The following is a 27,115-nucleotide window of genomic DNA, read 5'->3' as shown; positions in this document are numbered from 1 at the left end:
AAGTGATCTTGATCACTCTCTCTCTCCGTGCCCATCTGTCTCTCTCCCTCTCTTTGTGTGTTTCTCCCCACCCCCCAACCTCTGTGTCTGTCTCTCTCGGTGTTAATCATTGGCCAGAAGAAGCCAATGGTGGATTTCCAAAACCCTAATGTCGGAAATCTGCCATTTAGCAGAGATGACTCATTTCTAAAAAGAGCAGAGAGATGTAGAGAGGTGGAGAGGTTTAGGGAGATAATCCCAGAGCTTGGGGCCAAGGCAGCTGAAAGCATGGCTATCAACGGTGGAGCAATTAAAGTTAGGGATGTGCAGGAAGCCAGAAATGGAGAAGTGCAGAGATCTCGAAGGCTTGTAGGACTGGAGAAGGCTACACAGATAGGGAGGGGTGAGGCCATAAAAGGATTTGTAAACGAGGATGAAGATTTTAAAATTGAAACATTGTCAGACTGGGAGCCAGTGAAGATTAGCAAGGTCAGTGGTGATGAACAAATGAGATTTAGTGTAGAATTTTGGATAAGCACAAGTTTATGCAGGGTGGAAGTTGGGAGGCCACCTGCACTGCCACCTCTACTGTATTTTTAAAAACTAATTAGGTTTTCAAGTTTTGAAATATCACTCAATTGTGTTACGAGTGCTTCCATTTTTTGTAAAATTTTGAAGATTTGTGGTTTAAAACTGAAAAGGAGTCCACGGTTTTTTTTTAACAAGGGTCACTGAGAGGTCTGGACTGTAAACAGTTATTGGAAGGCACCTGTTTTCAAATAATTACCAGCAGGGGTTGTTTCTGATTTGAGGAAAAATGTTTGCAGAGAAGTGACAGGTCAAGATTTATAGGGGGCAGAAGGCTGGTCTCTTGTGACATTGTTTATGGTTTCGCTTTGGACAGTCAGTTGGGATATGATCAATGGTTTGAAAAGATAGTTAGAGAAAAATTGTCAAGAGGGCAACACCCAACTCAGTCTGTTCCAGCTCTTTGAAAAAGCCTGTCAGTTTTCCATCTCTTGAGAAGCTGAGAAGCAAGTACAAGAAACTGGCTGAAACCACTGCATTTTCCCTGGAAAGCCTGCCCAAACTGATCTTCAACATCATCTGTGAAGAACTGTTCTGGGAAGATCACAGTGACAGCCGTCTATACGTATTTGGGGCGCCAAACCAAAAAGGACATCTGACATCTTTTCATTTCTTCTCTCTTTTTCTTCAAGAATTAGCAAGTATTTTGGTCAACATTTTTTTTGTACTAGAGCTCTAAAGAGTAAATCTCTATTTTTTGGTTAGCCCGTGTGTGTGTGCGTGCGTGAGAGGCTAAACACACAATCTGTGTGTTTATGCTTTGCTACGTTACTGGTTAAGACTTGTTTTATACTAAATTGATAATTTTGTTGTTTATTAAAGAAACCTGGTTGGTGTGTTTTATTTTGGGAAGAAAAATAGAGTCTATGATTGACTGTATCAGTAAGTGGAAAAAAATTTTAATATATGTTGTGACCTGTGGAGAAGTGGAACTAGAATGAACAGTGCACTCCTCCCAACTCGGTCGTAACAATTGTCTATTTATAGTTTTAACAACCTTGTTTAATTTATTGAATTCATTTATATGCTTTTGGTCTTTAGTGAAACGGAGTCCACAGTCAAAATTTAACCCTATTGTTTATTATTTATATATCAAGCAGCACCTCTTACCCACAACCTCACCGAAATCTCATCCTCGCCAAATTCCTTTACAGTCTGGTGAAATCTGCATTAAGGTGAAGCTACTCTGTGCTAATACTCTTAATATTAATTCATACACTGTTTTACTTACCCAATTGAAGTTTTTAATTTCCTGGCTCTTAGCTTAAACCAATGCCCTAGTTTAGATATAGAAAAACAGAAAAAAAGAAATACTCACTGACCAATCACTTACCTGCTTTCCTGCGACATCACACCTTGATTTTTTTTTTGCTCTTTATTTTTCAAACTCTTGATTTGAAAGTGCTCCATCCGTTCCTGTATGGGCCTCGACCCTCGGCTTCATTAAAGTACTCTGCTGCCACTGGTTCCCTCGCAGGTCCATCCTCTCTTGCAGCTGCTCCCAACTCAAGAGACAGTAAGGGGTCGAAGGAGGTGGTGGTGAGATGGAGCTGAGTGTCTGCAGCATACATATGGAACTTGATGTGTTTTTGGATGATATCGCCGAGAGGTAGTATGTAGATAAGAAATAGAAGCAGGCGAAGTTTGGATCCCTGGGGACTCCAGAGGTAACAGAGTGAGAGTGGAAAGGGAAGCCACTGCAGGTGATTCTCTGGCTACGATTATATAGATAAGAATGGAATCAAGCTAGTGAAGTTCCACTCAGCTGGATGACGGAGGAGAGGTGTTGGAGGACAATGGCATGGTCAACTGTATCGAAAGCTGCAGACAGATTGCTAAGGATGATAAGGGACAGTTTATCACGGTCACAGTCACAAAAATGTCATTTGTGACTTTAACAAGGGCCATTTCAGTACAGTGACTGATCTGGAATCTTGACTGGAGGGATTCAAACACGGAATTGTAGACAGACAAGGTTTTGGGAAGTGGCAATGCATTCAAGGACTTTGGAGAGGGGAGTTTGGAAATGAGGCAGTAGTTTGCAGGTACAGAGGGATCAAGAAAAGTTTTTTTAAGGAGAGGGGTGATGACAGCAGATTTGAAGAGGGGGGACAATACCTGAGGAAAGGGAACTATTAACAATATCAGCCAATATGGGGTGCAGCAAGGGAAGCTGAGTGGTCAACAGTTTGGTTGGAACAGGATTGAGGGAGCAGGAGATGTGTCTCATGAAGATAAGATAAAATCAGAGAGATTATTGCAGGAGATGGGATGGAATCTACAGAAAGAGTGCAGTGCTAGGGCAGCAGGGAATTGTTGGGCAAGTTTGTCTCGACGGGCTAGAGGAAGGGATGGAAGTGGCAGAGGCAGTTGAACCGATGATTTTGATCTTTGTGACAAAAAGGTCCATGGCTCCATGCACTTACTGTTGGAGATGAGGTGGAGGATGCAGGAGGGGCTGCTTCCAGAAAAAAGTTTAGGGTAGAGAATAGAAGGTGGAGATCATCTTTGCATAGTTTTAGTGATGGACAGAATTTGCCCAATAATGCTTTTAAGTGGTCTAGCTATTTCTGGCAATGAATGGTTAAACCAGTTGTTCGCTAAAGACTTTCAAGTTTGCGTCCTTTGGAACAGAAATGAGGGACATACCAGGAGGAACGTTCTGGGTGGAAAATGCGTCAATATTTCTAGTAGGGATAAGGGCATTAAAGATAGTGCAGAATGCATGATGTAGGCTAAATAGTTGAGAATTTGAAAGTGCAGTGGTAAGTGAATTGAAGTAGTGTTTTTTCCAGCGATGGATACAGAAATACGCTTGCTTGGGAGGAGGAAGGGGTGTGTGGGGAGAAAGCGATATCAGAGATCACTTTATCAATGATAGTAATGATGGGGGTTACTACTGCCTAAAAGTGGAGAAATATCAAGTAATCTGAAGGCTGGAGGCTCACTCAGTGCACCCCGCAAAACCTCTTCAAAGGAGTAGAATACAGACCAACAAAAATGACCAACCCAGATAGGCATGGACAACAACTTCCACGAACATGAGAAGCGTACAACAAGAAAAAATTACTTCAACTCTTAAAGTCACATTGCTCTTAATACAACCACACCAATAAATCTTAATGCAGCAATGTACTCTTCCCACAAGCACCATGTAGTCAAAATGTACCATGGATTTATACACGTGAATATAAATCCAATGAAAATTGTGTAGGGGAAAATGCAGCAATGTTTTATAGATCAAAAAAATTACTGATCAAATTTTCTGTGAAACAGTAACTAATAGTCTTGGCCATTTCAGGGACAGAAGTAGCTCACAAGTGCCTGAAAGTACGAACAGACAGTTTTAATAGTTTAGAATATCACAGCTGACTCAAAATTAGCAGACAGAGCAACCTAGACAGCATATTGAATGAAGTGAAGGCAGTCAAGAAAAGACTTGAGTTTTTTCCTGGCAGCTTTGTTTTAGGTCTCAAATATATCAATTGCATTTTTGTATAAGTGGATGTAGTAAGTGCCTAAGTGTAAACATAAATTTAAAAGGTTTATACAAAAAAAAAGATAGAAAAATTATGCACCTACTAAAATTCTCCATAAGCTTTAAATTAGATTTAGACCTTTACTTATTGCTGTGTTTGTACTTCATAGAGTCATAGAGTTATACAGCACAGAAACAGGTCCTTCGGCCCATCGTGTCTGTGCCGGCCATCAAGCACCTAACAATTCTAATCCCATTTTCCAGCACTTGGCCCGTAGCCTTGTATGCTATAGCGTTTCAAGTGCTCATCTAAATACTTCTTAAATGTTGTGAGGAAACAGAACTATATGTTTGAGTAATTACCTTGTGTGTTAAAATAATTATTTTTGGCAATAAAGTTTGAAAACTATTTTGGTGATGGTCAACACTCAACTGCAACATTTTTACATTATTTCTGTCTTAACTGCATGAGAGAATTACAGGTCTAAGGCCCAACAAATCATAGTTATATAATAGTCAGTCATTAATGTGATGGAATAAAATAAATAATTTCATATTGTTACTACAGTAGTGTAGCAAAAGTACTTCTCAGTGAAGTGCCTTTTCAAAGCTAAACTTTTCAAATGAATGGGTTGATTTGGTAAATCAGCTTTACAGCAAGTCTTAGACACACTGCTCATCTATCCATTTTATTAGTTCTTACTTGTAAGAGACAAAGAATGTCTAATAATTCACTTCAAGTGCAGTCAAGCAATACCTTTAGACTTAAGTCTCTGTTTGGATCTGAATCCAGAAGAGTTTGCAGTGGCTAAATTGATTGCTGTTGTGGAAAATGCCATGGACCCCAATTCTGTCCTCCTCTGCCCAGCAGTAGCTTCATTAGGTTCCTCCAAATTTTCAGAACTGCCTGACCATTGCGCTCCTGCTGAGATCATAGACTGGAGCAGATCATTCATGGCTGGGATGGAAATAAAAGAAAATAAATTAGCTTGTTCAATGTACTATAGTCTTCCTTGAACACAAACATAAGTTAACATTTGTTTTATAGCATTCAGATCGTTTCAAGGCTTCACCTATTAGGTCATCCATATACTCATGAAAAACTGAGTTGAAAGGCAGTTTTATCAAAAAACCTTTCAAAACTATTTCCTAAAAAACTTGTGTATAATTTATTTAGTACTGCATCAAGAAGGAATGCCAAGCTTTTGTTGCTAAGAAAAGTACAGTGAGTTAAAGGCGAGGGCAATTAGGAAAGCTGTTAAAGTTAAATTGAAGGGAGTATTAGAAACTCACTTACAGTAAAATAAAACATCTAAGTGACTAGTTTTATTAGACTGAAATGTAAAATATGTATTCATTTAATTAGGTATTTACAGCAGATACAAATATGGAATGATAAAAATACAGAATTTAAGGAAAAATAATTAGCTCGATGAATAACTTAAGAGTAAAATCCTTTTGTTCCTATGTTGGCTAACTTTATTTTCGTTACAAGTTTTGCTCTTTTATGTTTGCAACATTTTAAACATATATCCAGAATAACGTACTCTTTTATTGCTGTCTAGTAAACTTACAAATTTAAAAAAATGAAGAAAATGTTGGCATTTTTATTAGCAGGTATTTTGCCAGCATAAATTTTTACTCTTTCCATTCTCCCGAGACCCACCCTGTCTTAAATTGTGACACTATCACCATTTGTGATTGTCCTCAACAAAATTCAATAATTCTCCAATTACCTATTGGGAAAACAAGTGCAAAACACATTAAACAGGAAGTATAATCCAGTTTATCCGAAGAAGGGTCACTGACCCGAAAGGTTAACTCTGCTTCTCTTTTCACAGATGCTGCCAGACCTGCTGAGTGGTTCCAGCATTTCTTGTTTTTATTCCAGTTTATCTATAATGTTTTTCCTCAAGTACACCACAATTCTCTTCCAGAGCAGTTCAGCCTGCTCTCTGACTTACTATGAAAACATAAAGGGACGTTTTTTCAAACTGCAGATGTACTGCCCAGGATTTTTCAGTCATAATAATGTAAAATTGTGGCCGAATCAATTTCATGAAACGTCTGGCTGGTGTGTGTGGCTGCCCATCATTAGCTCCCAACATGTGGGTCCTGAGCAGCTGGCTGTAAACCAAAAGTAAACTCACTGTCCAGTGGCTGGAAAGACCTGATGGTTCTGCCAGCTGTGACTCAAATGTAAACTTGGTGGTCTGAGCAAATCTGTGGAAATTTACTTCCTGGTTATAGCTGCTGTGCGTGTTTCGTATGTTAGAAGCTGGGAGGACTCGGATGACAAATTAGTGCAATATAAAAGCAGCTATAGTGAGCAAGGGCCGTGTCTTTCTGTTTCCTGAAAAAAGGGTGCATGCTTGTAAGCGAACAACGGCAATGACAGCTCCCTGACAAAACAAAGGATTTGAGACCTTTTTGCAAAGTGTTTATTTACATTTCTGTCATGGATAATCAATGTTAATGAATTGCATAGAACATACAGCACAGAAATGCGCCATTTGGCCCAACCAGAAATGCTCCATGTTTATGTGCCACTGGAGCCTCCTTCTATTGTTCCTCATCTAACTCGATCAGCATAATCCTCTAGTCCCTTCTTTCTCATATGCTTATCTAGCCTCCCCTTAAATGCATCTACACCATCTGTCTCAACCACCCTCTGTGGTAGCGAGTTCCACATTCTCACCACTCTCCTTTTACCTGCCTCTTATGCCCAATCTGGCATGGACTTGATCGACCGAATGGCCTCATTCTGTGCATAAATAATTCTATGACTAGTTAAATTCAGGGTAGCAAAAAATCCCCTATGATTATCATTCTATGCTTTTTACTCATTTCCCTAATTTGTTAGATAGTCTGTAGATGACTGCTATTAGTGTAATTGATCCTTTATTACCCTTTATCTCTAGCCACATGGATTCTATTTATATAATAAAAGCAAAATACTGCAGATGCTGGAAATATGAAACACAAACAAGAAAGGCTGGAAATACTCAGCAGGTCTGGCAGCATCTGTGGAGAGAGAAGCAGAGTTAAAGTTTTAGGTCAATGACCCTTCATCAGAACTGGCAGATATTAGAAATGAAAAAGCTTTCTAAGCAAGTAAAACAGGGATGAGGCAAGAGATAACAAAAGAGGTGTTAATAGGACAAGGTCACAGAGAATAACTGACCAGGTGGTCATGGAGCAAAGGAAAACGGTATGTTAATGGCGTGCTGAAAGACAAAACATTAGTGCAAAGAGAGTGTTAATGGACAGAAAAATGAGCAGCCTGGCCCCAAGCACAAACATGAAAGAATCAGTGGGTAGGCACAGTAGAAAAAAACTAAAATAAAATGAACACATAAAAAATGACTGGTTTGCAGAACACCTCCGCTCAGTCCGAAAGCATGACCCTGAGCTTCCGGTTGCTGGCCATTTCAACACCACCACCCCCCCACCCCGCCCCTGCTCTCATGCTCACATCTCTGTCCTGGGCTTGCTGCAGTGTTCCAGTGAACATCAAAGCAAGCTCGAGGAACAGCACCTCATTTACCATTAGGCGCGCTACAGCCTGCTGGACTGAACATCGAGTTCAATAATTTCAGAGCATGATGGGCCCCCCTTTTTATTTTTAGTTATTTTTTTTATTTTTTTATGTGTTTATTTTATTTTAGTTTGTTTCTACTCTGCCTACCCACTGTTTTTTTATGTTTGTGCTTGGGGCCAGGCTGCTCAATTTTCTGTCCATTAACACCCTCTGTACTAATGTTTTGTCTTTCAGCACACCATTAACATACGGTTTGCCTTTGCTCCATGACCTTCTGGTCAGTTATTCTCTCTGACCTTGTCCTATCAACACCTTCGCTTTTGTTATCTCTTGCCCCATCTCCACTTAACTTGCTTGAAACCTTTTACATTTCTAATATTTACCAGTTCTGATGAAGGGTCACTGACCTGAAACGTTAACTCTGCTTCTCTCTCCACAGTTGCTGCCAGACCTGCTGAGTATTTCCAGCATTTCTTGTTTGGATTCTATTTATGTCTTACCGATGGTCGGCAACTTTTTCTAATGCCATTATGCTATCTCTATTAAGTATAGCTACTCCATCTCCCCTTCTTGCCCATCGTTTTTAAATGTTATAACCTGCAATGTTTAATTCTCAGTCCTGATTTTTCTGCAGCTACATCTCAGTAATTCCTACTATATCTGGTTCCTCGCAACTTATTAATGATACAGCTGCAGTTACCGCGGTACATTTAAATGGTTATTGATGGCTGCTCATTTTAATTTACTTAAACAGACTATTATCAAGATAACATGAATGAGCAATTTAGCTTAGTGCAAGAAATATTGTTAGAAATACCAAGTTTTAGTGTGATACACAAGTATTACAAACAGGTTGACAGAGCTGCACAGCTGAAATAATGGAAATAAGCATGACAGGAAAAATTTACAAGAATGACGACATAGGAACAACATATGCAAGAAATTTAATTTATTACATACATGAGTACGACAATCATTAGGTACGTGAAACATGGAGTGGCTTAATAAGTGCTAATGTTCTTGTGCTTGTATGGAAGTTGCTGACTATTTCATAACCCAGAATATCAGGGAAACCATGAGAGATAGTGCATAAGTTAACTGTGTAATGTTAAGTGACACAGCTTAATACATAAAATATTGACGTCTAGGAGATAGTGACAACAAAATGATCAAATTTGACAAGATTTGGAATTCTGAAATACTGAGAACTAGGAGCCAGGCATATAATTTTAGAAGGGCTAACTTCAAAGAAGTAAGGCAATAGATTAAGCAAATTAATTAGCAGAATTTGTACATTTCAGTGGAGTACAAATAAGTCATTAAAGGCATTATTCTGAGCATATAAGAAAATTCATACCTAGGATCAGCAACTGTAGACTAAACAAGTGTGACTGCAAATGAAAAAATCAGAAGAAAAATAAAGAGGAACGACCAGCTCTACAAATCATGTGGGGAGAAAGCTGAGGGCTCATTGAGCTGAATATTGGAACTTGCAGAAACAGGGTAAAAGGGTTGGCAAATGGGCAAAAAGAGAGACATGAAAAAAATAGTTGCAGATGGAAAATATAACACAATCAAATCTTCAGAGAAAAGATGACAATTAAAAAAGATGCAAATGTGGTAGAAATAGAGAATGTGCATAAGATAGTTAATATTCTGAATGATTATTTCCTACAAGTATACACGTGGGAGGACAAAAGCAACATACCCTCTCTAAATAGCAATCATCTTAAGAGAAATAATGATTTTAATATAAATGAGATGGATGTTTTAAATAGACCAAACAGTCTTGAAACAAATACATTCACATGGATAGATGGTATTCCAGATTACTGAGAGAAGGGAGGAGATTGAAGGCAATTATGAAGGCATTGCTAAATACTGAGGAGGTACCATTACAAAATATTGGGTGGGGGGGAAGTAAAAGTCAAACGAACACTTGATAGAATTAAAACAGTCCATAGAAGTATAACTAACATGGAGGCAGAGGCGTGATTGTCATGGGATGTCCACCAATGAGAAAGCTACATACAATAGAAGGATGAAGAAATGCAAAAATGTTCTGCCAATCAGTAATTTTAGAACAGATTTATGGTACAGTAACATACAAAGGCAGATAGAAGTCAGGGAATTTTTGCAGGTGAGTGGATAGTATTAAATTCAGTAACTGAGTCATCTCAAGTTAGCCCTATAGGATTCATAATCAAAGTTGTAGATGTAGGACATGACAGTTTCTCGATACAGTTCATCAAAGAAGCCATGACAGGTAATATTCGCCTTGATCTAGGGCAGAATTTTGGCATCCTGTTCCCAGTACTGACCATTTTAGGGTAGAAGGGCTCGGGGCCTGGCAGGGCTGCCCACCCCTGTGAGTTGGCCAGTCAATTGGGCTCATTAAGAGCCTTGTTAAGGGCAGTTAAAGCAGGCCGAATGGGATTTTTCAGTCAGCCTCTGGTTTCCTGACGTGACGGGGATGTCGTGTAACTGCCTGGAGACGTGCACCCAGTGCCAAGCCAGGGTGCCAGTGCTCCAGGCAGGCTTATCTGGGTATGAGTGCAGCCAAAGACCATTCTGTACAGGGATTTCCCACCCCCACAGTCCTGACCTGGCTGCTTTTTCTATTTTTTATTTGAATTTTTAGAGGGGATCTTCATGTTGAAGTGCCCTTTCAGGTACGTTCCCTTTACTCCAGCCTGCTGCTCCTGCCAAGCTGGAAGGCTTCTGATTGGCCTTCCAACTTCAAGAGTCCACCAGTCACCTATAATTGGACAGGAAGCCTCTCTTCATGGTCAAAATCCCAAAGAGTGACTGTTTCACCCCGGGGCTGTTTCAGGACCCGGAAACTAACTCAACTTCCATTTTCTGTCCCACAAAGCAAAGATTCAGCCCCTGGTATTCATTTAATGATCCAGAAAATGTACAAGAAATAGCTGTTGCAGCACCCTAGGCACACAGCAATCACTAAATGATAAAAGATTAGCATGATCTGGAGTTAGTACGGCCCAAGAAGTCAGGTACATAACTTTAAAGCGGCTAATTTAATGAAATAAGGGAACAAATAAAGCAAACAAATTAGGACTAATTGTTCAACCATACTTCGGTAGAAGACATTTGGAGCACCTTTAAAGGTAGAATGCTAATTGTATTTACCGTGTACATTCCCAAAGAAACAAGGTCAGACTTAGCAAACATGACTTTAGATGGATTAACAATGACTTAAAAGGGAGATTAAGATGAAATGGATTGTACAAACCCTAAACGAAGAAATAAAGAGCAATTTACTGGGAAGAATATAAGAAAATGCATAAAACTGTTAAAAGGGTGATCAGAGGAGCAAAGAGAGACTGGGAAAAAAGGCATGATGGCTGAGGATAAGCTTAACAGTAAAAAAATTATTTCAGAATATAACAAGGCAGCAGTCAGAGAAAAGGTGAAAACCATTAAAGATGCAAATGGACTGAAGAAAAAAGATGCACATTTATATAGCAGCTTTCACAATTTTGGGATGTCTCAAACTGCTTTAAAGCCAATTAAGTGCTTTCTGAAGTATAGTCACTGTGGTAATGCAGGAAATGTGGCTGCCAATTTGTTTTCGTCATGTTAAGGGATAAGGACACCAAGAAAAACTCCTCTGCTCTTCTTCCAACAGTGCCATGGATTCTTTTATGACTACCCGCACGAGATCGCCGACTGGGCCTCAGTTTAATCACTTATCCGAAAGATGGCACTTCCTACCAGTGCAGTACTGAAGGAGTGCTGCACTGTAATGTCAGCCTAAATTTTGTGATCAAGTCTCTGAAGTGGGCCTTGAATGCACAACGATCTGACTCAAGAGGTGAGTGCTACTGAGCTGCAACTGACACAGATGGACATAAAATAATACGCATTCTGAAGGACTACTTCCTCCAAATAGTCAAAAGATAAGACATGATAAAATGTCCTATCCCACTGAAAATCAATAGCTCCATTAAGTATCAGCTTTGACTCAGTGATAGCACTCTTGGGCAGGGATTTCCCTGTGGGCTCTGAACCCCGTTGTCAGGCTGAAATGTGAGTTAGAAGCCTGCACTGGGTGGGAAACAGTCACTCATTGGAATTTTCCCTGGGCGGCCAGTTCATGGCCAGAGAGCAGGCTTGCCATTCAATTAAGGACAGCAGGCAGGCTCTCAAAGTTGGAGGGCCAATCAGAGGCTTTCCAGCTTGAAAGCAGTAGCAGGCTGTGATGGCAGGCAAATAAGGAGATAGCACCCGAAAATGGAGGCGATCTCTCTTCAACTATTTTAAAGATCAAATTAAATGGCTTTTTCAGCCAGACCACCATTGCATTGCGGGTGGGGGAGGAGGGGGAATCCCCTCTACAAGACCCAGGCAGGTAGGGAGGTCCTCCGGCTTGCCGCCAGGAGGCTGGGCCAAGCAGTTAAACTGGCCCCCACCATCTGTGGGAACCTGGAGGTAGACTGGAAAATTCCAGCTGGCCTTCTTTAATTGGCCTTTAGTGGCCTTAACAAGCCACGTTGGCTTGGTCCTGCCGCCCCCCACAATCCCGCCTCTATGGAAGTGTCCCAGAAGTGAGATGGAGCAGGGGAACCAGCACACAGGCTGCGGCACTATTTTGAGCTGCCCCTAAAAATCAAGCCCCTCTTTTCTGAGTTATAAGGTGTGGGTTCAAGCCCCACTACAAAGACTTGAGAACATAATTGAGGCTGGCACTTCAATGCAGTACAGTAGGAGTGTTGCACTGTCAGAGGTGCCATTTTATGAATGAGGTGTTAAAATGAGGCGCCATCTGCCCTACCAGGTAGACAAAGATTCTACGGCACTATTTGAAGAAAAGAGGGGAGATGCCCTGGCTAATACTTATCCATCAAACAATGCCTAAAACAGGTGACTTGGTCATTTATTTTACTGTTTATGGAAGCTTGCTACTGCACAAATTACAACAGTACTATATTTCAAAAGTATTTCATTGGCTGTAAAGCATTTTAGAGACGTCCTGAGCTTGTGAAAGGCACTATATAAACGCAAGCCGTTCTTTTCTTTTGGGCCTCCTTATCTCGAGAGACAATGGATACGCGCCTGGAGGTGGTCAGTGGTTTGTGAAGCAGCGCCTGGAGTGGCTATAAAGGCCAATTCTAGAGTGACAGACTCTTCCACAGGTGCTGCAGAGAAATTTGTTTGTCGGGGCTGTTGCACAGTTGGCTCTCCCCTTGCACCTCTGTCTTTTTTCCTGCCAACTACTAAGTCTCTTCGACTCGCCACATTTTAGCCCCGTCTTTATGGCTGCCCGCCAGCTCTGGCCAACGCTAGCAACTGACTCCCACGACTTGTGATCAATGTCACAGGATTTCATGTCGCGTTTGCAGACGTCTTTATAGCGGAGACATGGACGGCCGGTGGGCCTGATACCAGTGGCGAGCTCGCTGTACAATGTGTCTTTGGGGATCCTGCCATCTTCCATGCGGCTCACATGGCCAAGCCATCTCGAGCGCCGCTGACTCAGTAGTGTGTACAAGCTGGGGATGTTGGCCGCCTCGAGGACTTCTGTGTTGGAGATACGGTCCTGCCACCTGATGCCAAGTATTCTCCGGAGGCAGCGAAGATGGAATGAATTGAGACGTCGCTCTTGGCTGACATACGTTGTCCAGGCCTCGCTGCCATAGAGGACACAGGCCTGATACACTCGGACTTTTGTGTTCCGTGTCAGTGCGCCATTTTCCCACACTCTCTTGGCCAGTCTGGACATAGCAGTGGAAGCCTTTCCCATGCGCTTGTTGATTTCTGCATCTAGAGACAGGTTACTGGTGATAGTTGAGCCTAGGTAGGTGAACTCTTGAACCACTTCCAGAGCGTGGTCGCCAATATTGATGGATGGAGCATTTCTGACATCCTGCCCCATGATGTTTGTTTTCTTGAGGCTGATGGTTAGGCCAAATTCATTGCAGGTAGAGGCAAACCTGTCGATGAGACTCTGCAGGCACTCTTCAGTGTGAGATGTTAAAGCAGCATCGTCAGCAAAGAGGAGTTCCCTGATGAGGACTTTCCGTACTTTGGACTTCGCTCTTAGACGGGCAAGGTTGAACAACCTGCCCCCTGATCTTGTGTGGAGGAAAATTCCTTCTTCAGAGGACTTGAACGCATGTGAAAGCAGCAGGGAGAAGAAAATCCCAAAAAGTGTGGGTGCGAGAACACAGCCCTGTTTCACGCCACTCAGGATAGGAAAGGGCTCTGAGGAGGAGCCATGTTGAATTGTGCCTTTCATATTGTCATGGAATGAGGTGATGATACTTAGTAGCTTTGGTGGGCATCCAATCTTTTCTAGTAGTCTGAAGAGACCACGTCTGCTGACGAGGTCAAAGGCTTTGGTGAGATCAATGAAAGCAATGTAGAGGGGTATCTGTTGTTCACGGCATTTCTCCTGTATCTGACGAAGGGAGAACAGCATGTCAACGGTCGATCTCTCTGCACGAAAGCCACACTGTGCCTCAGGGTAGAGGCGCTCGGCCAGCTTCTGGAGCCTGTTCAGAGCGACTCGAGCAAAGACTTTCCACACTATGCTGAGCAGGGAGCTTCCACGGTAGTTGTTGCAGTCACCGCGGTCACCTTTGTTTTTATAGAGGGTGATGATATTGGCATCGCGCATGTCCTGGGGTACTGCTCCCTCGTCCCAGCACAGGCATAGCAGTTCATGTATTACTGAGAGCATAGCAGGCTTGGCACTCTTGATTATTTCAGGGGTAATGCTGTCCTTCCCAGGAGCTTTTCCGCTGGCTGGAGAATCAATGGCATCACTGAGTTCTGATTTGGTTGGCTGTATGTCCAGCTCATCCATGACTGGTAGAGGCTGGGCTGCATTGAGGGCAGTCTCAGTGACAGCATTCTCCCCGGAGTCCTGAGCTTGTGAAAGGCACTATATAAACGCAAGCCGTTCTTTTCTTTTAAACAAGACAGAAGTCCTACACAGGCTAAAAGGGCTCTAAACAAATAAATCCCATGAATACTATTTTCCTAGAGTACTGAAAGAGACTAGGAAGGAGATCTAGGGGGCACTGGCAATCCATTATGAGGGAGTCAATGGACATTAGAGAGGTACTAATAAATTGATAACAGGATAATGTGGTCCCCGTATTAAAAAATGTGAGAAACAGACAAACGATCCATTAGTCTTATTTCCATTCCACGTAAAATAACAATATTGTTTATCATAAATAAACTTGTGGATCATCTGTACAACAGTAACCTAAGTTACAGTAGTCAGAATCTATTCAGGGAAAGGTATTGCCTCACCAAGTTCAACTTCTTTCAGAAACTGATAATTCAAGTAGACTATGATAAGCCTTGAAAGTTTCACACAAAAAGCTGGTCATTAAATTTCAAGTTGTGGGGATTTAGGATAAGCCCTTGGAATGCTGTTACTAGTGGGGTACCACAAGGATCAGTGCTGGGGCCACAGCTGTTCACAATCTATATAAATGATTTGAATGTGGGGACCAAATGTAATATTTCCAAATTTGCTGATGACACAAAACTAAGTGGGAATGTAAGTTGTAAGGAGGATGCAAGGAGGCTTCAAGGGTACTTGGACAGGCTAAGTGAATGGGCAAGAACATGGCAGATGGAATATGATGTGAATAAGTGTGAGGTTATCCACTTTGGTAGAAAAAACAGAAAGACAGACTATCTCTTAAATGGTGAGAGGTTGGGGAGTGTTATGTCCAAAGGGACCTGGGTGTCCTTGTTCATGAGTCACTAAAAGCTAGCATGCAATTCTATGGGCCCCTCTGCCTTAGAACCAGTCTCAGGAGGGCCAATAAAATTCAGCTCTGAAAGTCTGTCAACAGGTGTAAGTGTAATGAATGGCTAGTGCTATTTGTTCATTGCTGACCACAAAATCGGGGTAATTGTTCTTTACATAACATAAAACAGTGTATCTGCTAACCCAGCCACACGAGACCTGCTAGTATCCCAAATAAAATTTTAAAGTTGTTTGAGTTGATGCTATTATACTAGTTTTACAGAATCTGTCAGGGATAATTTTAGGTTAAAAATGCAAATAGTTCATTCCTTAGACTTTTATTTACAAAATGATTTAACAAAGGTCTTAAGATAAATAACAATTAAACTATTAGTTAACTACAATAATACGAGCACACAAATTAGGAGCAGGCCACTCGGTCCCTCGAGCCTGCTGCGTCATTCAATAAGTTCATGGCTGAACTGATTTCTCCACATTACCACCTACTTCCGATAACCTTTCACCCCCATGCTTATCAAGAAAATAACAGCAATTATTATAGTGTAGAACATGCTGAATTCTGCACGTCCCCCAACTTTGTTAGTTGGAACGAAGATGGAGCCTGGTTTAAATATAGTGTCAGAACAAAAGCACAAACAAAGCGACATATAAAGGGAAGTGTTAAAGGTTAAGTGATGAAAGCTAGAGCAGCCGTTTGAAAAGCTGAAGTTTAGAGAGTCTTACACATGGAGCGACGGTAGAGGGCCTTCATTTTGTCTTTATCCTTCAGTCTGTTCCTCATAAAGGGCAGCCTGTTCAGTGCAGCCACTTTTATTTCAGAGCGTGTGATATGAAGGAAGTTGGGAATTGAAAACAAAGAGGGAGGGAAAACAGATGGAAGTTAACAAATACTGAATCTAGAGACAGAAACAAACATGCTTAAGTTTCAGCTGACTATTCTATGCTTATGACTACTATACAAGTGTTACAATTCATAGTGTATATTCGATTGAACGGAACTTCTTCTATATTGTGTGAAATACAGTATAAAAATGTCTTATCATGAGTCCTTATAGATTAATACTAAATATCTATAAAATTAAATGACCAAGATCTAAACACATTTTAGTAAAAGTTCAACATTGAAAGTTAGTCAAATCTACTAAAAACGCAAGTATTTCATTACAAGCCTTTAAAGAATAATGAACATATCATCAGTTTACAATCTAATTTCTAACTGTTATGCTTCTGAAATTTAAATAAAAAAAAAATCAACACTAAATAGATACATAATTCAATTTTGATTAAATATTCCTTTTACAACTCAGATACCATTTTTTTGTTTTTCATCAAGGTATATTGCATTTGATGGTGCTTCAAAGGAAAACATATGTTATGAAGAAACAAAGAGTAGCAAAGAGAGAGTATGAGAGGAGACTCATGGCTAACATAAAAGGAAATTGAAAAGGCTTCTATAGGCATACATACAGTAAAAGGGTGGTAAAAGGGGGCCAATTAGGGACCTAAAAGGGGATTTATGCATGGTGGTGCCAAAGTCATGATGAAAAAGGAGGTAGTTGATACACTGGATGGGCCAAACATTGATAAAAAGGAGGTATTAGATAGGCTGACTGTACTTAAAGTTGATAAGTCACCAGGACCGGATCAGTTTTTAAAAATTCTTTCATGGGATGTGAGTGGCACTGGCCCATCCCTAATTGCCCTTGAACTGCGAGACCATTTCAGAGGGCAGTTAAAAGTCAACCACATTGCTGTGGGCCTGGTGTCATATGTAGGCCAGACCAGGTAAGGATGGCAGATTTCCTTCCCTAAATGACATTAGTGAACCAGATGGGTTTTTAACGACAATTCACAATAATTTCATGGCAATATTACTGAGACTAGTTTTCAATTCCAGACTTTTAGAATAAATAGGATTTATTAACTAATTGAATTTAAATTCCACCAGCTGCCATGCTGGGATTCGAACCCATGTCGCCAGGGCATTAACTTGGGCCTCTGAATTACTAGTCGAGCGACATTACCACTATGCCACCATCTCCCCAAAGCATCCAAGGATACTTAGGAAAGGGTGGAAATTGCAGAGGTACCGGCCATAATCCTTAGATACAGGTGTGGTGCCAGAGGACTGGAGAATTGCAAGTGATCCATACTCGATTAAAAAAGGTTGCAAGGACAAGCCCAGCAATGAAAGGTCAGTCATTTTAACCTCACTGGTGGGAAAGCTTTTAGAAACATTATTTTGGGACAAAATTAATAGTCACTTGGACAAATGTGAATTAAATAAGGAAAGCAAGCACTGATTTGTTAAGGGCAAATCATGTTTAACTAACTTGCTTGAGTTTTTTGATGAGGTAACAGAGAGGGTTGATGAGGGTAATGCGGTTGATGTGAGGTACGTGGACTTCCAAAAGGCATTTGATAAAGTGCCACATAGTAAGCTTGTCAGCAAAGTCAGAGCCCATGGAATAAACGGGACAGTAGCAACATGGATATGAAATTGGCTGACTGAGAGGAAACAGAGTAATTGTGAACGGTTGTTTTTTGTACTGGAGGAAGGTACCAGGGATTGGTGTTGGGACCACTGCTTTTCTTGATATATATCAATAACCTACTTAGATTTAAAGGGCGCAATTTCAAAATTTATGGACACCAAACTTGCAAGTATTGTGAACTCTGAGGAGGATAGTGATAAACTTTAAGAGGACACAAACATCCTGGTAGAATTAGTGGACAAGTGGCAGATGAAACTTAATGCAGGGAAGTGTGAAGTGATTCATTTTGGTATGAAGAATGAGGAAATATAAATTGAAGGGTACAATTCTAAAGAGAGTGCAGGAGCAGAAGGACATGCACAAATCATTCAAGGTTGCAGGACAGGTTCAGAAAGTGGTTAATAAAGCATATGGGATTTTGGGCTTTATAAATAGGGGCATAGATTCCAAAAACAAGGAAGTTATGATAAACTTGTATAAAAAACTTGTTTGGCCTCAACTCAAGTATTGTGTTCAATTCTGGGCACCACTTTCGTAAAGATGTTAAGGCATGAAAGAGTGCAAAAAAGATTCACAAGAATGGTTCCAGCGATGAGGAACTTCAGTTACGTGGACAGGTCGGAGAAGCTGAGTTGTTCTCCTTGGAGAAGAGAAGATTAAGAGGAGACTTGAAGTGTTCAAAGTCACGAGGGTCTGGACAGAGTAGATAGGGAGAAACTGTTCCCATCGGCCAAAGGATCTTGAACCAGAGGACACCGATTTAAGGTGAATGGCAAAAGAAGCAACAGTGACATGAGGAAAACCGGTTGGATGCAGTGAGTGGTTAGGATCTGGAATGCACTGCCTAAGAATGTGATGGAAGTAGATTCAAATGAAGCCTTCAAAAGGGAACTGGATAATTGGCTGAGGAGAAAAAAATGCAGGGTTATGGGGAAAAAGGCAGGGGAGTGGGACTCGGTGATTTACTCTTGCAGAGAGATGACATGGACACAACAGGCCAATGGTCTCCTTCTGTGCTCTAACAATCCTATGATTCTATGATTCCAGTGTACTCACTGCTGCCCTTCTTGATTGTCTGACTATCCTCAAGAGAGTTAGAACCCACAGAAGAGCTATCTTGACTATCTTGATGCGGCAGCTGTAGGAATCCATCACTAGATTCTGACCGAGTTGGGGTGCTAGTGAGAGATTTAATGCGTTCTCGGTTTGCCTCCTTTTTGTGTTTTATTAACTTTTTCATCTTTATTGCAATCCAGTTGCCCCGTCTGGAATAAAGAAACAAATCTGCATCAACAGTCGCCATAAACAGATGTGCGAGGAGACAAATAATAAACTAAATTATTCACAGAACTGTAACCTGTGTTTTGCTAAAATGTTTCAATTAAATTATATACCTGATTAGAAGAGCAATGATCAAAATATTATCACAGGTAAAAAATGCAATTTAATAATTTTTATTTACATGGTTAAAATGTACATTAATTAAGTGAGAATCAATTCAAATTCACATTTCTACAATTGGATATTTCACTAACTGTAAATAAATTTCGTACATACCTTCGAGGGGGTGACGGTTCGTAGAATTTATACTGATCCATAATCTTTTCTTCTAGTTTCTCCTTCTGTCGTTGAAGTTCATTCAGTTTATCACTTTAGGTTAAGAGAGCAAGACATAATGAGCATTTTTATTTTGACACAAGGGTTCAACCCAAGTTCTTTAGATGTACTTAAAAGATGTCACTCCACTTATATGAAATATACTTTGTTTTTTAACATTAAACTTCAATATTTGTTAATGTCTGAAAGTGTTAGGTCAGAGGAAGACAAAGAGGAAATAGAATACAAGGTTCACAAAAAAATTCCCACAAAGAAAAAAGGTAGGACTCAATGTTCTCTTTAAGATGCGTGGTGCATGACCATGCAGCAATCAGGAATGTGCCGTGCAGGCAACAAAGAGGCACAAGCAACGTTCCTTTTAAGATGTGTACATGTGCGGCTACATGATAATCTTAAAGGAACCGTGCAGTGCAATAAGTCGATAACGCACAACAAACAAAAGTGAGAGGGATCATTGGTGAAACTTCCAATTCTAGACGCCCCCTCACCCCGGATGTGCAAGAGCATTTTTTTTCCTTCGTTCATGGGATGGGGTTTCACTGGCAGGGGTGTGTGGCTTGGAGGGGGAACCTACAAGTCGTAGTGTTCCCATGTGTTTGCTGTGCTTGTTCTTCTAGATAGTAGAGGTCGCAGGTTTGGAGGTGCTGTTGAGGGAACCTTGGTGAGTTGCTACAGTGCATTTTGTAGGTGGTTCACACTGCTGCCATGTTGCACCAGTGGTGGAAGGAATGAATATTGAAGGTGGTGGATGGGGTGCTAACCAAGTAGGCTGCTTTGTCTTGCATGGTGTCAAGCTTCTTGAGTATTGCTGAAGCTGCACTTATCCACGCAAGTGCAAAGTATTCCATGCATTCCTGACTTGTGCCTTGCAGATGGTGGACAGGCTTTGGGGAGCCAGGTGAGTTACATGCTGCAATTCCGAGCCTCTTGTAGCCACAGTATTTATGTGGCTGGTTCAGTTAAACAGTTTAATTAAGCGAGTTAACATCCGTAGCACTTAAAGCAGCCAGAGGTGCTGCACAAAGAACAGCCGGGCGCTGTGCAAATCACTACTGGCAACATCTATGCAGTCGTATTTAGCTGGCCTCCGACACCAGAAACATCGGAGGAATGTATGATGGCACTAAGAGAGCTTTGGGGCCAACCATCAAGATCATCGCCCCCCTCAAATCTAAATCAGGGGAAATGATCACTGACCAACACAAGCAAATGGGCCGCTGGGTGGAGCACTACCTAGAACTGTACTCCAGGGAAAATGTTGTCACTGATACCGCCCTCAATGCAGCCCAGTTTCTCCCAATCATGGATGAGCTGGACAAACAGCCAACAAAATCGAAATTCAGTGATGCCATTGATTCTCTAGCCAGTGGAAAAGCCCCTGGAAAGGACGGCATTACCCCTGAAATAATCAAGAGTGCCAAGCCTGCTATACTCTCAGCACTCCATGAACTGCTTTGCCTGAGCTGGGATGAGGGAGCAGTACCACAGGACATGCGCGATGCCAATATCATCACCCTCTATAAGAACAAGGGTGACCGTGGTGACTGCAACAACTACTGTGGAATCTCCCTGCTCAGCATAGTGGGGATAGTCTTCGCTCGAGCCGTTTTAAACAGGCTCCAGAAGCTGGCTGAGCGTGTCAACCGAGACACAGTGTGGCTTTCGAGCAGAGAGATCCACCATTGACATGCTGTTCTCCCTTCGCCAGCTACAGGAGAAATGCTGTGAAGAACAGATGCTCTACGTTGCTTTCATAGATCTCACCAAAGCCTTTGACCTTGTCAGCAGACGTGGTCTCTTCAGACTACTAGCAAAGAACGGATGTCCACCAAAGCTACTAAGTATCATCACCTCATTCCATGACAACGTGAAAAGCACAATTCAGCATAGCAATGCCTCATCAGACCCCTTTCCTATCCTGAGTGGCGTGAAACAGGGCTGTGTTCTCGCACCTACACTGTTTGGGATCTTCTTCTCCCTGCTGCTCTCGCATGCGTTCAAGTCTTCAGAAGAAGGAATTTTCCTCCACAAAAGATCAGATGGCAGGTTGTTCACCCTTGCCTGTCTTAGAGCGAAGACCAAAGTACGAAAGTCCTCATCAGGGAACTCCTCTTCGCTGAAGATGCTGCATGAACATCCCACACAGAAGAGTGTCTGCAAAGACTCATCGACAGGATTGCGGCTGACCGCAACGAATTTGGCCTAACCATCAGCCTCAAGGAAACTAACATCATGGGACAGGACGTCAGAAATGCTCCATCCATCAATATTGGTGACCACGCTCTGGAAATGGCTCAACAGTTCACCTACCGAGGCTCAACTATCACCAGTAACCTGTCTCTCGATGCAGAAATCATCAAACGCATGGGAAAGGCGTCCACTGCTATGTCCAGACTAGCCAAGAGGGTGTGGGAAAATGACGCACTGACACGGAACACAGAAGTCCGAGTGTTTTAAGCCTGTGTCCTCAGTACCTTGCTCTACGGTAGCGAGGCCTGCACAACGTATGTCAGCCAACAGCGACGTCTCAATTCATTCCATCTTTGCTGACTCCTTGGCATCAGGTGGTAGGACTGTATCTCTAATGCAGAAGTCCCCGAGGCAGCGCTTGAGATGGCTTGGCCACGTGAGCCGCAGGGAAGATGGCAGGATCCCCAAGGACACATTGCACAGCGAGCCCGTCACTGGTATCAGACCCATCGGCCGTCCATGTCTCTGCTTTAAAGACATCTGCAAACGCAATATGAAGTCCTGTGACATTGACCACAAGTTGTGGTAGTCAGTTGTCAGTGGTCGCCAGAGCTGGCGGACAGCCATAAATGCGGGGCTAAAGAGTGGCGAGTCGAAGAGACTTAGCAGTTGGCAGGAAAAACGACAGAAGTGCAAGGAGAGAGCCAACTGTGTAACAGCCCCGACAACCAATTTTATCTGCAGCGCCTGTGGAAGAGTCTGTCACTCTAGAATTGGCCTTTATAGCCACTCCAGGCACTGCTCCGCAAACTACTGACCACCTCTAGGCGCTTACCCATTGTCTCTCGAGACAAGGAGGCCAAAGAAAGAGAAAGAAAGGTTCAGTTAAATTTCTCATCAATGGTGACCCCCTAGGACATTGATGGAGGGATGCAGATTAGGAGAAGGCAAAAAAAGGAAAGCTTATGTCAGATATCGAGAGTTCAATACTGCAGAAAGCCTAGCAGAGTGCACAAAGTGCAGGGGTGAAATTAAAAATGAAATCAGGAAAGAGAGGGCATGAAAAAATATTGACAAGGAAAATCCAAAGATGTTTATTTATAAATACATAAACATCAAGAAGATAACTAAGGATAGAATTGGGCTGATTAGAAACCAAAGAGGTAACTTGCGTATAGAGGCGAATACGCGGACATGGTTCTTTCTGAATACTTTGCATCTGTATTCACAAAAGAAGTAAGTAGCCCAAAGTCCAGTTCAACAGAATCCTGCTTCAGCAGAGTACTTAAGTTAGGAATTTGGCAAATGTGGGAATCTTAAGGGTTTTGAGGGTTGATCTCATTCTAAAATCTAGTCAAGTTTTGCATTTCACATTTAGCTTAAATTTAACCTTAACTTGCAGCTTCTTTCAGTGTTAGTCAGTGATAGATAAGCTGCCTGCTCTTAGCAGCTACAGAGTTATTTAGGTGACTAGTTAGAACTGGTTACCTGGTCAGCAGGGGCTCAGTCAGGAACTTTTGCTAGTATAATTACGGGAGGCTTCTGCTAACGCACAAAGTAAGTAGCATAAAGTCCAGTTCAACAGAGTCCTGCTTCAACAGAGTGCTTAAGTCAGGAATCTGGTGAGTATGGGAATTCAGCGCAGTGAAGGAAGAGGTGCTGTTCCAGTTATTTACAGAATAAGGAGTGGTCTGAGAGAGGGAAACAGCGAGACCTGAGAGTTAAAGTCCAGAGGCATTAATTAGGTAAGCAGATAGGTGATTGGTTGGTGAGTTTTAAGGTTTCTATTATTTTCTCTAAACTGGGGCAGTAGTTTGAACTAGTACTGGGGAGATACAAATCCTGTATTAAAGTTATAGCTTAATTAGTTAAACTACTTACTATAACTACAAATTATCATTGAGTGTTATTTCTAAACATGAAACCCTAATTAGTTAAACAAAGTACAATAAGGATGGCAGGGCAGATGATGTGTTGCAGCTGTAGCATGTGGGAGCTGGTGGACACCAGTGTGATCCACTGCAACCACATCTGCATGAAGTGTTTGCAGCTCGAGAAACCTTGGCTCAGAGGTCATGAGCTGGAGCCGGAGTTTCGGACAGGGCGATGCATCAGGGAGAAAGTTATCTAAACACTTCGTTCCAGGAGACAGTCACACCCCTTAGCTTAGATACTTCAGATTTGGTCTGTGGTCAGGGACAGGAGGATGTGCCTACAAGTGAGGCAAGTAAGGGGATCCAGAAGACGGCAATGGAGGAGCCTCAGCCCTTGCACTTGTCCAACAGGTTCAAAGTTCTTGCAGCCTGTGTGGACGAGAGCAATGGCTGTAGGGAGGATGAGCAAACTAACCACAAACCGTAGTAGACCTGGCCATTCAAGTCCGGGGAGTAGAAGGGAATGTAGTAGTAGTAGGGGGCAGTATAGTTAGGGGAATAGATACTGTTCTCTGCAGCCAAGAGCTCGAGTGCCAAAGGCTGTGTTGCCTGTCCGGTGCCAGGGTTAAGTACATCTCCCCGGGGCTGGAAAGGAACTTGGATGGGAATGGGAGGGGAAGGATCCAGCTGTCACGGTTCACGTGGGTACCAATAACATATGTAGGACTAAAAAAGAGGTTCTGCTAAGGGAAGCGCAAATAGCTAGGGACTAAATTAAAAAGCTGAACCACAAAGGTAATAATCTCTGGTTTACTACCAGAGCCACGAGCAAATTGGTATAGGGTAAATCAGATCAAAGAGTTGAATGGGTGGTTCAAAGATTGGCGTGGGAGAAATGGATTTCAATTCATGGGACACTGGCACCAGTACTGGGGAAACAGGGAGTCGTACCGTTGGGACAGGCTTCACTTCAACCGCACGCTGGGACCAGTGTCTTGGCTAATCGTATAACTAGGGCTGTAGAGAGGGCTTTAAGCAAAATAGTGGGGGGATGGTTCAAGTGAGGGGAGATTTAGAAAGTTAACGAGAAAGGACAAGGCAATGGTACAGCGTAGTGATAGGAGTAATGATATACCAGAGTGTGACAGGAAGGGACAGAACGAACAAACATAAAACTGCGCCAGCAAATAGGGCGAGACCAGGGAAAAATGGTACAAAGACAAAATTAAAGGCTCTTTATCTGAATGCACACAGCATTATTAACAAGATGGATGAATTGATAGCACAAATAGAAATAAATGGATACGATATTATGGCCATTGCAGAGACATGGTTGTAGAGTGACAATGGCTGGGGACTAAATATTCAAGGGATTTGACATTTCTGAAGGAAAGGAAGAAAGGAAAAGGAGGTGGGGTAGCTCTGTTAATAAAGGATGAGATCAGTACAGTAGTGAGAAATGATCTTGGCTTGGAAGATCAATATGTAGAATCAATCAATTTGGATAGAGATAAGAAATATTAAGGGGAAAAAACACTGATGGGAGTAGATTATAGGCCACCTAACAGTAGCTTACTGTATGACAGAGTATAAATCAAGAATAATGGCAGCTTGTAAGAAAGGTACTGCAATAATCATGTGTGATTTGAATCTTCATATCAATTGGACAAATCAAATTGGCAAAGGTAGCCTTGAGAATGAGTTCATAGTGTATTCGGGACAGTTGCTTAGAACAATACATTCTGGAACCAACCTGGGAACAGGCTATTTTAGATCTGGTAACATGTAATGAGACAGGATTAATTACTGATGATTGAGTGTAGACTGATGGGGCAGTAATTGGCCGGTTGGACTTGTCCTACTTTTTGTGTACAGGACATAGCTGGGCAATTTTCCACATTGCCAAGTAGATGCTAGTGTTATAGCTGTACTGGAACAGCTTGGCTAGGGGCGTGCCAAGTTCTGGAGCACAGGTCTTCAGTATTATTGCCGGAATATTGTCAAGGCCCATAGCCTTTGCAGTATCCACTGCCTTCAGTCGTTTCATGATAGCACACGGAGTGAATCGAATTGGCTGAAGACTGGCATTAGTGATGCTGGGGACTTCAGGAGGAAGCAGAGATGGATCATTAACTCGGCACTTCTGGCTGAAGATTGCTGCAAATGCTTCAACCTTATCTTTCGCACTGATGTGCTGGACTCCCCCATTGTTGAGGATGGGGATATTTGTGGAGCTACCTCCTCCAGTTAGTTGTTTAATTGTCCACCACCATTCACGACTGGATGTGGCAGGATGCAGAGCTTAGATCTGATCCATTGGTTATAGGATCGCTTAGCTCTGTCTATTGCATGCTGCTTACGCAGTTTGGCACGCAAGTAGTCCTGTATTGTAGCTTCACCAGGTTGACATCTGATTTTGAAGTATGCCTGGTGCTGCTCCTGGCATACCCGCCTGCACTCTTGGTGCTGGAATCCATTAGCAGCAGGACATTTAGAAAATCATAATACGATGAGAGTCAATATGATTTTGTGAAAGGAAAATTGTGTTTGACAAATTTATTAGAGTTCTTTGAGCAAGTAACAAGTAGAGTGGATAAAGGGGAACCAGCAGATGAAATGTATTTGGATTTCCAAAATGCATTCGATAAGGTGCCACATAAAAGGTTACTGCACAAGATAAGAGCTCATGGTGTTAGGGGTAATATCAACATCCTGGGGGTTACCATTGACCAGAAACTGAACTGAAGTAGCCATATAAATACCGTGGCTACATTAGTTCAGAAGCTCGGAATCCTGCGGCGAGTAACCCACCTCCTAATTCCCCAATACCTCTCCACCATCTACAAGGCACAAGTCAGGAGTGTGATGGAATACTCTCCGCTTGCCTGGATGGGTGCAGCTCCAACAACACTCAAGAAGCTCAATACCATCCAGGACAAAGCAGCCTACTTGATTGGCACCCCATCCACAAACATTCACTCCCTCCACCAATGCACAGTGGCAGTGTGTACCATCTGCAAGATGCACTGCAGCAATGCACCAAGGCTCCTTAGACAGCACCTTCCAAACCTGTGACATCTACCACCTAGAAGGACAAGGGCAGCAGATGCATGGGAACACCACCACCTGCAAGTTCCCCTCCAAGCCACACACCATCCTGACTTGAAACTATATTGCCAACTTCACTGTCGCTGGGTCAAAATCCTGGAACTCCCTTCCTAACAGCACTGTGGGTTTATCTACCCCACATGGACTGCAGTGGTTCAAGGCGGTGGCTCACCACCATCTTCTCAAGGGCAATTAGGGATGGGCAATAAATGCTGGCCTAGCCAGCAATGCCCACATCCCATGAACGAATAAAAAAAAATATTGGCATGGATAGGCTAACTAACAGGAAACAGAGTCGGGATACATGGGGCATTTTCAGGTTGGCAAGCTGTAACTAGTGGGGTGCCACTGTGTTGGGGCCTCAACTATTTACAATCTATATTAATGACTTGGATGAAAGGACCAATGTATTGTAGCCAAGTTTGCTGACAATGCAAAGATAAGTTGGAAACAAGCTGCGAGGGGGACACAAAGTGTTTGCAAAGGGATATA

At 42.2% G+C, this 27,115-nt stretch overlaps 1 protein-coding gene across 9 annotated transcripts in view; it reads right to left on the bottom strand.

Moving 5' to 3' along the window:
• Positions 1 to 27,115, bottom strand: part of LOC137376405 (girdin-like) — a 413,979-nt gene that overhangs the window by 40,449 nt on the left and 346,415 nt on the right. For all 9 annotated transcript variants that reach the window (XR_010976210.1, XR_010976209.1, XM_068044907.1 and 6 more), the window contains 4 exons: positions 19,392 to 19,484; positions 18,891 to 19,099; positions 16,063 to 16,146; positions 4,803 to 5,003 (listed from right to left, as the gene is read on the bottom strand). Coding sequence is in view for 7 of the 9 variants with exons in the window: in XM_068044907.1 (XP_067901008.1) it covers positions 4,803 to 5,003; positions 16,063 to 16,146; positions 18,891 to 19,099; positions 19,392 to 19,484 (587 nt within the window). In the remaining 2 variants the exon portion in view is untranslated. The remainder of the gene's footprint in view (positions 1 to 4,802; positions 5,004 to 16,062; positions 16,147 to 18,890; positions 19,100 to 19,391; positions 19,485 to 27,115) is intronic.

The sequence above is a fragment of the Heterodontus francisci genome, chromosome 13 (assembly GCF_036365525.1).
Source record: "Heterodontus francisci isolate sHetFra1 chromosome 13, sHetFra1.hap1, whole genome shotgun sequence".
NCBI classification, from domain to species: domain Eukaryota; kingdom Metazoa; phylum Chordata; class Chondrichthyes; order Heterodontiformes; family Heterodontidae; genus Heterodontus; species Heterodontus francisci.
The sequence above is the reverse complement of the archived record's forward strand: the minus strand, read 5'-3'. Positions and strand labels throughout refer to the sequence as shown.